General features: G+C 36.0%; 2 protein-coding genes across 3 annotated transcripts; one reads left to right on the top strand and one right to left on the bottom strand.

Moving 5' to 3' along the window:
* Positions 1-352: 352 nt before the first annotated feature.
* On the bottom strand, positions 353-4,444 carry LOC104099026 (cytochrome b-c1 complex subunit 6). Of its 2 annotated transcripts, none has more exons than XM_009605893.4 (5): positions 4,320-4,444; positions 4,104-4,151; positions 2,349-2,433; positions 793-882; positions 353-578 (listed from the first exon to the last, which is right to left on the bottom strand). In XM_009605893.4, coding segments are annotated over exons 2-5 (210 nt in total). In that variant the 5' UTR covers positions 4,106-4,151; positions 4,320-4,444; the 3' UTR covers positions 353-545. The 2 variants fall into 2 exon arrangements, with proteins under 2 accessions (XP_009604188.1, XP_009604189.1); XM_009605894.4 differs by having other exon boundaries at positions 4,240-4,341.
* Positions 4,445-5,165: 721 nt separating this feature from the next.
* On the top strand, positions 5,166-5,798 carry LOC138907273 (uncharacterized). Its single transcript, XM_070197862.1, has 2 exons — positions 5,166-5,459; positions 5,565-5,798. Exons 1-2 carry the CDS (start codon positions 5,166-5,168, stop codon positions 5,796-5,798), a joined length of 528 nt encoding a protein of 175 aa, XP_070053963.1.
* Positions 5,799-15,384: the final 9,586 nt, after the last annotated feature.

Raw genomic sequence — 15,384 nt, 5'->3', positions numbered from 1 at the left:
AAAAGGGAAGCGCAGGCAGCTAACATTGGCAGTTGACTGTACCTTTTGCACTTTTGAGTACTCGAAATAACTCGCTTATCAATATTCTCAACCTAAAGGGTGGCACGCAAATCTTAATGCAACTAATACACGACTTTAAACCATAAAACAATGACCTGCCCCATGGATCTTAATGCAATTAATAAATCACTGATCTATGACCTGCCCATATAGGCGCAGGAGTCACTGGGTCACCAGACAAGACACTTTCCCCCATGGAGCAATTAGAAAACAGGTCGCACATATTACAGTACAGATGGAATAAATCAGGAATAACATCTGCAGGATTCTTAATCATTTGAACAAATAAAAGTGTCCACAAAATTTAAACCACAAGTTTCTTTATTAATCACTTTTTAAGATGTGCATAGTTCAAAATTTTCCATGCGACAACCAAGTTGATTGAAGATTGCAAGTCACCAGCACAGGCAGGATAAATGGTAATGCCTTGTTTAACAACGAAAAAACAAGATAAAATCGTAATGGTTCAACAAATTATATCCTTGTTACTTGAGTTTCTCAAATAGCTTCGGGGCAACCTGGGTGAACAGTTCATGAAAAGATTAGAAAACAACAAACAAACAAAAACGACCACAAAACTTAAAAAATGCTTAAAACAGAGAGGAGAGAAGAAACAAGAGGCAGCACATCCCCACCCCCACCCCCCAACCCCAACAAAACCCCCCCAATAAAAAACTAGTCAAAGAAAATGCTAAACAGACCGACAATGGAGAATATAGAAATAGAGCTTACGCATTTGTCAATGCATTGCCAATAATCAAAATACTGTCCAGTGCAATGCTTGTGCCCTGATTCATCACCTTCTACCCTTCTACTACATGCCTGTAGGATGCAGATTCCCAATTAGAGCCAAGAAGAAGAAAACAACTATAAATTTTGAAGGCATTTGCAAAAAAATCAGGCAACTGAAAAAGCTGGTCTGCTTCAGACTTTATCATAACCTAAACCCCACACCCCCCAAAGGAAAGGAAGGAATGGGGGAGAAAGGGTTATAGCAAACAGAGAAAATTGTGGTTATGGATTATAGGGTAGCAAAAACAATCAAATATTGCAAGCTATATTGACCACAACTAATGACAATTATATATCCAATATCGTAAACATTAATGTGACAATTTGCCCAAAAGAATTGCCATATCAGATAAATAAAACAGATCAATAGATAACCATCACAGAGCAGTGAGAACGATGTCCACCGCCAAATAACCCTAACCAGTTGAAAACTGGAGTGCCAATATGGGTGGGGGTGGAGGGTGGGGGGCATAAACATGCTTTTTTGGCTACTTTGAAAGACCAAACAGTTACGGATTAAGTCCCTTAACATTAATCATATGTTGCTTCATCTATTCTGAGTAACATACAAAGAAAAACTTCCTGACTTACCATATTACTAGTTGATTTGGTATTGAGGGTAGTTGATCATTGAATTGATTGATATGTCAACGATAATATTTGATATTTTCAAAATACAAAATTTTCAGGTCTAACATAACATAATCCAAGATATTTTTGTGTCACTCTGAGTTCTTGTGGAGACCGTAGATCTTATAGTATTGAAAATATTAAAAATCGAACTAAACCAAATTCATGACAAATAGAGAAGGTAATAGCTTTCTTAATTTCATATTGGTGTTTGTGTTTGAAAACAATTTTTTTATTTGTTTTTTGGGAGAATTGTTTTAAGTCTGAGTTTTGGAAATTAATGTATTTGGGATTCTTATAAGAAATATATACTTATGTGTGTGTTTCGATTTAGTTCTGGAAGAATTGGTTTTAAGGGGGAAAAAAGTGAACTAAGACATTAATTAAAAAAAAATTGAGGCAGAAAAGGATTGAACAAGTTTGCTGTTTTGCACCAAAAAACTAATGGATAGTTAACAAAGACAGGCCCACTTCTGACAGTGAGGCCAGAGCTGTCCAAATTGAAGTTTGTTTCAGAACCTTGAAAACCATTGTTGTCAAAAACAGATACAGTGGTAACAAACATACTAAGGTTCCATTTAAAAGAACTTATCAACACTAGAATGCTTCAAATTCTCAAACTAAAACAAAATTCAACTACCATACCCATCTAGAAAATAAACATGATAAAGTTAAAATTTATATAAGTTAGACTTCCACTAACATAAACAATCAAGACCAGGTTATAGCTCATTCCACTAATTATCTTAATCAGCAGAAAACCCCCAAAAAAAAGGAATATTTAAGTAATTTTTTCCAATAATTATATAAGAATAAAAAAGGCCTCTGAAATAACTGAAAGCCTGTTTCACTTTGGTGGGAATCACCTGATACTCCTTTAGCTGCCTTACACACTTAGGCTTGCAAGTTACTTCCAGTGTCGCCTTTGGGTCAACAACTTCCTCGTCCGACCTGAACAAACGAAACCATCAGCAATGTTTTTCCTTAGAGATGAAAATATAAGCAAGATCCCACACTTGGAAGGATAAATCTTGCATGTAAAAGTCAAAATATAAACCGGGACTAAAAGAGTGAAGCAGACTTCAAAAAGTTCTTACGCATACAAAAGTACAAAACAACTAGAGAAGTGGTATTAGGGAATTGTGGACTAGCCAAAATAGCATTCCGGCCTTTTTCATGTATCTCAACGAAACAAACCTAATAGACTCAGAGTTGCCACTAGTCATTAATTACTGCGGTCTAACTCCATGCTTGTAATATGAGCTTAATATTTGTATATCATTGAGATAATTATCGTCTGAGAATAACAATAAGATGCTTCTGACATAAATTAGTTATTACGAAAGTCAGCATGAAAATGTCTATCTGGCTACCATTCTTCAACAAATACAAGTTTATGCCTTATGAAGAGGGCCGACACAGGGCCGACACACTGATCACAAACATCCCATTGTGGTGCTTCTTTGGTTAATCTAAATGTAAGCTAAGTAAAAAAATGGACATCCTTAGTGTTTTTCGCCAGCTAGAGAACGTCAACAGACACACTGCATGAATAAAGAAGAATAGGGGAGATCAACAGCAAATGTTTGTGCACTGAAAAACACCAATCGAAGTTGAGCATTTGACCAAGCACCACTAGGACTTATTTAAAGTTTGAATAGGGAATGTACACTCAAGAACGTTGCTTCTCACTAAAACCCAATCTATAATACTACCCTCTACGGGCCAATAAATGGACAGGAGAATAGAGATAGTTTAAGCTTTACTTTTCCTCATTAAAAAATAGGATATAGCAGGCTAGCATGGTTGAAATATTTTAGCCCCATGACATTGAAGTTGGTTGTTGAAATTTGGAAAAGATTTGAGTTTAAATGTAACAGATAACACCAAGTTAGTTACGCGATGAAGCTGGGGCTTTATTCGTAGTTTAGATATACAGTCAACTAAATGTAACTGGTAATATTAGATTATGGTGAGTAAGCTAAGCTTCTAACTGTTAAAGGCTAAAGTGAAGCCCCAAAACTAGTAACCGAATAAAATATAACAGGATATGTTTGGTTCTAGGACACTCACTCCCACTCTCCACTAAAACCCTGTGAAGGTATTTCCGGCCAAGACACAGCGCTTCTCCAAGAGATACATAATTCATCATGTCTACTTAGAAACTATTAGGTCGCCAGTAAATGTGTTTTGTACAGGTGTGTTAAATTGATATTATTTGCATATCAGAAGACTAATATGATATTGTAGGTAATCAAACTATTGGTTTTTCTATACCAAATAAACAAAAGAAAATTGCGGGGAAATTATTTTACAACAGGATTATCAAATTTACTTCTCAACATAGGTTCCAATTAAAAAACCAACCTCAGATCGGGATAGTCAAACACTTGGCTCTTTTGTTAGGTTTAGGGCAAAAGACCAAATATGTTATCTTTTGATATACATTAAGGACCATATCTGTTAAGGGTAATACAGTAAGGACCAAGATAAAGCAGCCTCCATACATTAAGGACCATTTTGATCATTTCCTCCACATAAATCACATCAAAAGTAAACCTAAAATTAAATTACTAAAGAAGAGAGAATAGTTTCATTATCAATAGATCAACAGGACTCACATGGAAAATAGATATTTGGAGACGAAGACTTCGATACAGCAAATTCACCTGCAAATGCAACTTTTACACTAATCAATACAAAATTAGCCAGCTAATAAGTAGAAAAGGATACAAAATTGCTCAAATTTCTCCATACATAAAACCAAAATTTGCAGATCGGAAAAAACGCGAAAGAGGAAACAGATCAAATGCGAAGAACAGGAGCAAAGGCTAAACCTGAGTCTTGTAGAATCAATGATGAGCTGCGGATGGGAAAGAGGAGACAGAATAGGAAGTCTTAAAAGGGCTTTTATTGGGCTGTTATGCTAATTGGGCTTTTTTGGCGCGTATGTAGGCCAATTGGGGAATTACTAACAAAAAATTTAAAATTCTTTTTACTGAAATGTAACTAGAGAATATTTGTCAAGAAGACCTCCTCAACACTTCAATTGGTCAAGTGACCTCCCATTTTCTTTCTCAATTTTTTTTGGGTTGAAAAATGGTTAAATGAGTAAGTTAGGGTGGATGGGATCTTTTTAACATTTTAAAAACTTGTGGGTCACCTATAAGGTTTGAAAAACATTACCTCTCTCTCATTTTTTCGCCCAATTTCTCTCTCTACTCTCTCTTCTCTCTATCACTCAACCCCATCTACCACGGTGGTTTCCGGCAGGAAGGGACAAGAATCAAGCTCCGATTTTGGGTGTAATCGTCTCTATAGACCCATCAGGCACTGTATTAAAGCTCAGAACGCGTCAACTTTGGTAAATCCTAAATTCTTCGTTTTTCATTTTTTATATTTTAAATTTTGGGTTTTGTAGGTGATTCGTCCATGTGCATGTTCAAGACCGATTGGGTTGTGTATAACCATATCTTATATGGCGTGGGTGGTTATATTTGCTTCTTGGATGTGCGCTGTATTTTAGAATTTCGTCATAACTGGCGACCTAATGTTTATTGATAAACATATGGTCAATTATTTTCTGATCATAGATGGTTGTTGGAATTGGGGCTTATTTTTCTTATTCTGATCATAAGTTTAAAATTATTAAATATGATATTGCATATTTGCATATAGGTAACATGAGGAGGAAATCAGCTGCTGAGAAGAATATTCCTCTGACAAAGAAGGCAATTGCACAGCCTTCAAACAGGAAAGAAAATGCAGAAAAAGAAACATCGCCAAGTAAAGCAATTGATGAGCCTTCAAAAATTGCTATTAGAAAACTAAATGTATATACTTCTAAAGCTTCCCCTAGTAAAGAAAATGCTGAGATTTCTAAGCGTGATAGGAGAAAAATTAACAAAGAGCCATCAAAGTCTATCGATAAAAAAAGAATAAGATCAAGGTCTAGATTAGTTGACGAGGACATACATGTTAGTAAAAAATCTGTTTCAAGGAGGTTAGCATTAGAGGGTGTTGATGAGGAAGAGGAAGAAGACTTGGACATAAATGCATCACAAACGCAAATGGAAGAATAGGTTTCTAAAAAAATAATTGTCAAAGAAGAAAATGACATTGATAATGAAGCTTTAGGTGGGGAGGATGATGAAAATGGTGATGTTGCTGCTCAGGAGGTTGATAAAGATGTTGAAGAAGAAGAAGAAGAAGAAGAAGAAGAAGAAGAAGAAGAAGAAGAAGAAGAAGAAGAAGAAGATGATGATGATGATGATGAAGAAGAAGATTATGAAGATGATGAACAACTTGAAGATTGACTGAAAAGTGAAACACATGCAGCAGTTGAAGGTGACCAGGTTGCTCTGTCAATTCATGTATTTGTAAGGGCGATCGAAGCATCCAAATATAAATTCAGAACTTTTCCAAGAAATCATAGGCATTTCCTAGGCAAGATTAATGTGAGGTCTAGGATCAATGTATTCCATGAGTCCAAGGATAAACTTAGAATAATCAAATTGATGAAAAAGTTTAATAGTAGTTGTTTTGGACAGTTTGCAAAACTTTGAGAGCACTAGACACAGTTCAATGGACAACTTGTCCATTCCCTGCTGATTCGCCAAATTTATTGCGCGAAGAAACGTGAGTTGTGGTTTTTAATTGGAGACAAGCCTGTTCACTTTGTATTGAAGGAGTTTGCTATGATTACTGGATTGAACTGTGGTGCCAAACCCAATAAAAAGTCTATGAAGAAAGTGATGGATAATGGCGAAACATTATGCGATAAAGTTTGCCAGTTTAGTAAGAAGGGGGTAGATGAAGAGCTGCTTTTGAAACAGTTGAAATCCAAGAGGTTTGACATGGTTGAGAGGTTTAAGATTACATTGGCGTGGTTTGTCCATTCAGTCTTGCTTGCAAGGGATAACATAGCGCGCTTCGATAAGAAGTGGATTCGTATGGCTAACAGTCTGGAAGTTTTCATGAAATATCCATTATTTCATGGGGCAAGGAGTGTTTTGAGACAATTGAGTACTTGAAGAAGAATATGTTGCCAATGTACAAATCATATGTGAGCAAGAGGAGGGAAAATAAAATCTCTGGTAAAAATTCCAAATCGTCTAGTTATGCTATGTACGGCTTCCCATGAGCATTCATGGTAAGTATTAAAACTACCTTCTTAAAATTTTTTTGCAGTTGAGTACTATCTATTATTTTATTTACTTCAAACAGAAATTAATACTTTTTGGTTCATGAAAAAATGTAGGCATGGGCGTACGAAACAATTCCGTTATTTGGTCGTAGTGTCGAGAAATCAAAGGTCGTACCATTGTCGCTGCCAAGGATGTTGAGATGGCACAACAAAAAAGTGATATATGACCCTGATTGGGATCCCTTTAAGCAGAGAGTTAATGACCCTTGTATGGTAAGATAGAGAGTGCAATAACCCTTCACCAGTAGATTAGAATTAACCAAAGTAGGAGATTATCATAGACCATGTGTCTATTATTTTGTATTGCTTGTCTATTGACTTCTATCTATGCTATATTTTAGGAGGTGCACCCTTACCTTATTCCTACCCTACGTGAGATGGATATGGACTACATAAAGAATTTGGTACCACACGGCGATGAGGTAGAGATTCTATAATCGACCAGCTAGCGATTGATTTGGAATGGGTGACTGTCATTAAAAAGGCACTTGGTGCAGTGAGCTTAGGGGCTAATGATGAAGCTGACATTGATGATGATGACCCTTTAGGCGGGAGTATTCTTGGTTCACCACTAGTTGGTAGTTTTTCAGCCACCTTCATCTGCAGAACGATCTTTTCGCGCTTAAGAACGTCCTTTTCACACTTCAAAATACTGATAAGGTCATAAATCATTGGATCTAGCAGATCATCGTCCCATACCCAAAATTGACATCTTTTACCCTATCGAATCAAATGGGAAAATAATTTATTTGTAAAATTAAATCCCTAAAATTAAAAAAGAGGTGAATCTATGGAATTTATCTTACCTTAATTTTGGAACATTTTGAGAAACGTCAACCAGCATTTACTGGAGTTGTAGCTGTAAATTGACCGGCAGCCTTGCCGCAGTGACAATTTTTTCTCAACCCAAATGATGCACTCGACCCTTGACTCATTTTTCTTCAATTGTTTGAGTAATGTTTTTCAGAAGTATAAATTGGATTGAAATATGATCAATTTTGTTTTGAGATGGCAGGTGAAATAGGTAATTTAAAATGGGTCAAATGGGTTAATTTGAACGGGATAAAAAAATATGGTTGAAATGTGATTAATTTTATTTTGATTACATGGCCAATCAAATGGGTAATTTTAAAAGGGTCAAATGGGTAATTTCAACTGGTCAAAAAAAGTATGGTTAGGGATAGGCCACGTGGACATATTTTAATTTAGCTGTATTCCATCAACCACTAGTCGCTGATAAACTTCTTTAATAGTCTATGAATCCCGAACCCTAACCCTAACCCTGAACCCCAACCCTGGACATTCAGCATAAATCAATAGACTTCTTTAATGGGGCAAGTGTCAACTTGAGGTTTTGTCCTCAACTCTTATTGCGGTCGAGGGTAACTAATGGTCGAGAATTCACTAAAATAAGGATTACACCACGTTCGACCTTGGAATTTTTTATTTTTAAACGTTTAAACATCTTATTAAACATCATGGAACAATTAAAGTTATTATACATGGCAATATATTTCATACCATTAAGAGTTGGTCATTCTAGAATATGTAATAACTCAAGAAGCAAGACCTCTAAGTATAAGAGTATTGTCTAGTGAAGTATTGTCAACAAGTAATGCCTCTAAGTATGAATATTGTATATTAAATATTGGGTTGTAATATCAACATGTGTTGATATTAAATAATGTTGTGATCGATTATAATAGGTAATTAGTCTTCAAATTGCATACATTGCCTTAATATTATGTTGTAATAATATTCATTGACTATGTAATGAATGTTATTTTCACCAATTATAGGCTTAGGTTGATACCGATATAATTGATATGTTATAGTAATCCATTTTATCCAATTTAAAGTTTGTAATTTGTTGAATTAGATGTTTACAACTTTAAGTTATTCACAAAGAATTGTCATTTTTTGATTTAAGGTAACTAAATTAATACTTTACACTAACGAACAACTAATAATCGAGGAATTACCCATATGCACGTCCAATTTATGACTGATACGCTGTTATTAATTCTTCACTATGAAATTCTATTGATTATATTTTACAATGGATTTATAGACCACCAATATGGTAGATGATATACTGTAGGTTTATTCAACAACTCTTGCGGAAAATTCAAATATTTGGAAGACTGAAATTTATATCCCCTGAGTTTTATGTTTCTATTGGAACCTCTTTATTTCGTTTTGGGACCTTTTTTCTCTTAAGTGTTGCCAAATAGAAAAAAAAAAAGCAAAAAAATAAAAAACAGGGCAACAAAATTTAAAAAATATGGCAGAAAATTAAATAGACAAAAACTTATGTTAAATATTTTTATTAAATAACTCCCGTCATGACAACATACATTTTTTCTCTATTAACTAAATAAAAAAAATAAACTGTATGGGGGGTGGGGAGGGGGGAAAGATCACGGGGAGGGAAATTTCTTGGGCTACCATAGTGGTGAATATTTGCATCAGCTCTACGAAGGAGAATCTGTAACTTACGTGTGATACGACAAATGTTCCTCCCTTGCCTCACATTGTCTTCTTAGATCTCTCGGATGAGCTTATTAGTGATTTCCTGATGAAAATGGCATCTGCTTGGCCTTGGCCTCGGAGGTATTTCTCTGTTAAGTGATTGGGCTATTTGGAAGAATGATGAATAAATATTTCCGTCAGATCTAATGTATTTATAGGCAGAATTTGACACTAAATGATGCATTTCCATATGACTTCTTGTAAATGACGTGACTATTAAGAGTTTTGAGAAACGAATTGATGCTTTGAATTAGACACCACCCATTTCTCTTATGTAGGGATTGTGTGAATGGTTCCTTCATATGCGGCCAAATATGTTGAAACCTTATAGAATGGAGAGGGGTGATCGTAAATTGAGGAACCATATCCATACCCAAAACTCAATCTCACAGCTACTATTGCATGTGGGCAGGGTATTTTTTTCAAATCAAACTGACAACAAGAACATGTGTTCAAATCCAGATCAACTACTGCATATGTGCCGTGCCCGACGGCGCTAAACCGGTTATTTTCTAATTGATACACCCGGAGCACGTCGTTGACAACCATATTATTCCTAATTTTCTTTTCAGCAGAAGGAACAAAGAAGGTCAAAATATTTTTCATTTCATTACGCTGCTCCTCGAATTTTTCTGCAAACTTTCAAATAATATGATTGAATATGCCAATGATCGGGAAGTCTCTTTGATCCTTAAGCATTGCGTTAAGCGATTCTGCAATGTTTGTTGTCAACGCACCGTATCAGTTTCCTAGAAAGAAAGCCCTGCTCCACTTTTCGAACCCAATTTCATTCACGAGGCAATTAGCTACTTCCCCCTTTTTCAGCAATGTGACGCGTGCAAAAATCATAATGAGTGACAGTAAAAACGTTTTTGAAGCCATTCCCAATAGATAGATGCTGATCAGAGATAATGCACAATTCATCATTGTCGTCAACAATGTGTTGCAATTGTTCAAAAAAATAGGTCCAAGAATCATCACACTCTTTATCGACTACACATAACGCAATTGAAAAAATGTGATTCTCTGTATCTTGTGCCATTAGAAAATAAGCAGCCTCCATACTTGCGACTCTGAAATGTCCCATCAATAACAATAACATTTCTCATATGCGCGAATCCCTTAATGAAAGCTCCAACAGATAAGAAAAAATATCTAAAATGCAATTTATCATCAACCTTCAAATCAACAATACTTCCTTCATTATAGGACAACATAACATGGTGATATGTTTCCAACAAAGCATACCTCTCTTCCCTAGTACCCCTGATCATAGCCTTAGCTATTTCACCTACCTTTCAGCTCCTCCAATAAGTAAGATTTTGATTACAATTTGCAAAAATAACATCCTTCGATTCTGACGAGGATGGACTTTGCCATTAACATACCGTTTCTCGTAATATGCACCCAAAGTCTTCGACGACGCGTTAGGATGATGACTTGATATGTGTCGTACCCTGCATGTGTGCTCGCCATGGTACTTGGTAATATAAAACCTATCAGAGTCTCATACTTTAAAGCGCGTAACTTCCACGGGCAACTCACATATCGGCATGCCACTGCAGATAATGTATTGCTACTCTTCCTCATACGAGACGTAAAATGCATTTTCACATAAGCAATCTCCAACTATTTCATTAGATCCAATTTGTTGTCAAAACATTTTCCAAGGAAAAAACCTGTACCATCAGGGTGGTTGTGTTGTGTAGCTAACGAGTCCACCAAGACTTCATCTCCAGCTACCCGACTGACAATATCAGGGAGCTCTTCCGCTCTATCTGCATCTTTCGGACCATACGAGTTCATTTCATTGTCATCAAAATCATGCAAGTCATCACTAAATCCACGGAAGCCATCTTTCACCATTCTTTCCTCCTCTACTTCTAAAATTGGTGGATGTGTTGGTGGTGGTGGCGATGCAGCTACGACATTTGAACCTTGATGAGACCTTTCAACAGGAACTTCAACCCCTTCTTCAAATTTATTTTCAGCCACAAATATATTTAAACAAGGCCTCATACCATCAATTGTAACATCAAGGAGGTACGATTGCAAATCATTGTCATTCTTAATGAAGGAAGGAGGAATCTTGTCCCTCTTCAGTCCAGAGCTAAGCATATATGTAATATTCAAATTCCTCAGAGAACATGTTAGTTTTTCACGTTTAATGATGACGTCAACAAATTTGCCAAATGTACAATTGTTATGTACACGAATAGGTATTGTAACCTTTGTATAAGAATTTCAATTCCAGCTAGTTAGCCCCTCAACCCGTTCACCAGAATATAGAACGCGTAATAATATATAATCTCCCATCAGTCTATTGTGAACTATTGATCTATTCTAACAGTGGTCTATTGTACATTAGTGATCGAGCACTGTGCAGAATGTTTTTGCAGAAACCCAAATTAACAATGACGAAGAAGATGAGATGAAAACACTTACCAGATGAAGGAGGTACACAATATACCACATGGAATGAATTATCAATCCAATGTATCACCAGTTTCTTCCCCAAATTCGATAGATTCAAAAAAACCCCAATTTTTTTGATTTCTTCAAAGTAAATGATAAATAAAAAGAATGAAGTTTTGAGAGGAATGAGGAAGATGAGAGATGATCTTTGTGTGTTGATTGCAAGAAAAACAAGCTGCAATGGAAGAATTAGCCGTGGGAAATGGGGATTGGGGAGGTAGACGAGGCGGAAAGGGATGGGATTTTTTTTTTAAATTTGGTAATATTACAATTATATAGGTTGGAGCCAAAGTGTAGTAACTGAAACTTTGGGGATTAAAACTGAACTTTTTCCCTTCACTTTATAATCCCACTTAACCATTAATTAAGGATGAAGGTCAATCCTATAATAATTAAAACCTGAAGGTCACTTGGCTAATTCAAGTTTAAAAAGAGGTCACCTCGCCAACTACCCCATGTAACTATGCCCGAATTAAAATGTAACAATTCTAATATGATTATCAATAATTATTTGGCTTCTTTGGTTTTTGGAATTGAATACTTCGTCATTTATAGTAAAATATAAATATGTCAAGACCCAAAATATAACTAGTCGTGATGGCACCTAACCTCACCCGCTAGGTAAGTCAAATAACAACAATCCAATTCAATTAATATTTAACTAAGTCTAATACACTCCCCGATGACTGGTAGTATAAATCATGAGCTTCTAAAAGTAAAATTTACAAAACTGGTATGAAATAAAAATAGTCATCTGTTTGAAAAATACATGAACAGATTTAAAAATTGTAAAGCTACCTAGAACGAGAGGCAGACGTGACTAGATCGCAGGTACATCTTCAATGCTAGCTCCCGCCATGTACAGCAGCATCAACATCCAAAATCTGCACGCAAGGTGCAAAAGTGTAGTATGAGTACAACTGACTCCATCTACTCAATAAGTAACAAACCTAACCTTAGGTTGAAAGTAGTGTTGAACTGGGACAAGGGTCAGAGTCCAACTCCAATAACTAATAACATCTCATAACAACACAATTTAAAGCAGCACAAATAATAACTCAATAATAAAATGCTCAGCTCGTATAAAATTCCAAAAAAATAAATATTTTCTTTTAAATATAACAGTAAAACTCAAATCTTTTACCGAAAATCACCAAAAATATGAGTAAGTCTGAAATCTGTGTTTTTTCTCAAAAAAACTTCAAACGACAGATAAGAAGTCTCATGATCAGATGGTATGAGGAAAAATGCTTCTCTATGCCTACATATCAAGTATACATGTCTAATGCAATGCACCACAGAAATGAACTCATGTACTCACACTCTCAAAGTACTCAATTACTAAGTACTGTGCGGGGCGGATCCAGCACAGAGAAGATCCATCACTCAATATAAAATGCAACTGACAGTCAGTGACTTAGTACTATATAGGGCCAATCCAGCCCAAGAAAATTCATCACAATTATAAATAAATAAGACAACCCCATGCCCAGGGAAGTCCATCCCAAATATAAATAATTAAGGCAACTCCATGCCATGGGAAGTCCATCCCAAATATAAATAAATAAGGCAACTCCATGCCTAGGAAGTCCATCCCATATATAAATAAATAAGGCAACTCCATGCCCTAGGAAATCCATCCCAAATATAATATCATCAGCGCTCCCAAATATAAGTCAATTTGGCCTGCTGCGGCGTGCAGCCCGATCCCATAATAATAAAACCTATAAAGTCTGTTGGGGCGTGTAACCTGATCCATAAATAATAAAGCTTATAAGGCCTACTGCGGCGTGCATCCCGATCCCATAAATATCCTCACAATCGGATGAACATGATTGAGTATGAAATTATAATTTAAACAAATAATTCAACACCAATACGACCTCTGCGGGTCTCAATAATACCAGCATATAGCCTCAACCTGATTTTTAACATGATTCTCATCTCAATTTCTTTAACACATGAAAGTACATGGACAATGCCAAGATTATTTGACTACACAATTCCACAGAATTAATTGCGTCACAGTTTCTACGGTGCACGCCCACACGCCCGTCACCTAGCATGTGCGTCACCCCCAAATAAATTATATAACACGTATTTTCGGTTTTATACCCTCAACTCCAAGTTTAGAAATGTTACTTACCTCGGACAAGCCGAGTCCATTATCGAGCAAGCTAACCAATGCTCCAGAAATTCTATTATGCGCGTATCAACCTCCGAACGACTCAAATCCCAATGATTTCCTTAAAAATCCCTCGAAAATAAGATCGCCACAAATCGAGCTTTCTTAATTCAGATTTTTAGTGATATTAAAACCTTCCACTACTCTTACAACTTCAATCTACATCAACATAATTCAATTGGACCAATATTAGTAAACAAATTTCCAGATTTTTGGTCATTTCGGCATTTTATCAAACACCTAGAGTACATAGCATTTTACTACCTCTAATAATGGTGTTTCTCCATCCAACAATCCCTCCTTACTACCAACAAGAGACACTAAACCATCCTTTGTCTACAAACAACCTTCTTTAGCACCATTAAAATCATCAATGAACTCACATCTACTCAATTGTTACTAATTAATTAATTACAAAATCTCTACAACACCCAATAATCTAGTTTAAGTATTTATAGATTCCAAGCACCATCCAATAAGTGCTAATACTTATTTCTTCCTCACATACTCATAATAAATCCATGCATATATGCCAAAGGGTGTAGGATTACCTTTTGAAAAAAATCTTGCCCAAAACCTCTTTTGAGTTCTTGAAGAAATTTCTTGAAGATCTAAGAATTTTATGGTGGATTGAGTTAGTTCTAGAGTGGAAATGATAGAATGAAACACCAAATTAGTAGAGATTTCTCACCTTGGAGATAGGGGAGTTGGAGGTCTTGAAAGAGTGGAGGAAACCCCCAAAATTCGGCCAAGAGGAATGGGAAAAAATGAACCCTGAAGTAAGTATTTAATATTTCGAGCACCACAGGTGGCGTGGGGTGCTACCTGTGGCCCTGTTTCCATAACCTCAAAAATCCCAACGCCAGGGCTAGCTCCCCATGCTACCCTGGGCGCTGGTGACGGGAAATTTTTTTTATTTCGCCCGGGTCAAGATTATTTCGGTAACCACCACTTTCACACAAGATTTATTCAAGAATTTCCCCGAGGTACCAAACCTCAAAATCACGCATCGATTCAAGCTTAAGAAACTTATGAACTTTCGAATTCCAAATTTTATATTCGATGCCGAAACCTATCAAATCAAGTCCGATTGACATCAAATTTTGCACACAAGTCATAAATAATATAACAGACCTATAAAAATTTCCAGAACTGGATTCTGACCCGATATCAATAAAGTTAATTCCCGGTCAAATTTCCATACCTTCAATTTTCAACTTTTGCCATTTCAAGCCAAAATCAACTCGGACTTCCAAATAAATATCCGGACACATTCCTAAGTCCAAAATTATCATACATAGCTATTGGAACCATCAAAACTCTATTCCGGAGTAGTTTGCACAAAAATAAACTCTGGTCAACCCTTTTCATTTAAGTTTCCAACATGAAATTTATTCCTCCGAACTAATCCCGAAACACCTGAAACATCAAAACCGACGATTCACGCACGTCATAATATATCATATGAAGCTATTCAAGACTTCAAATAGTGAAAGGAGCGTAA

The sequence above is a fragment of the Nicotiana tomentosiformis genome, chromosome 1 (genome assembly GCF_000390325.3).
Source record: "Nicotiana tomentosiformis chromosome 1, ASM39032v3, whole genome shotgun sequence".
NCBI classification, from domain to species: Eukaryota; Viridiplantae; Streptophyta; class Magnoliopsida; order Solanales; family Solanaceae; genus Nicotiana; species Nicotiana tomentosiformis.
The sequence above is the reverse complement of the archived record's forward strand: the minus strand, read 5'-3'. Positions and strand labels throughout refer to the sequence as shown.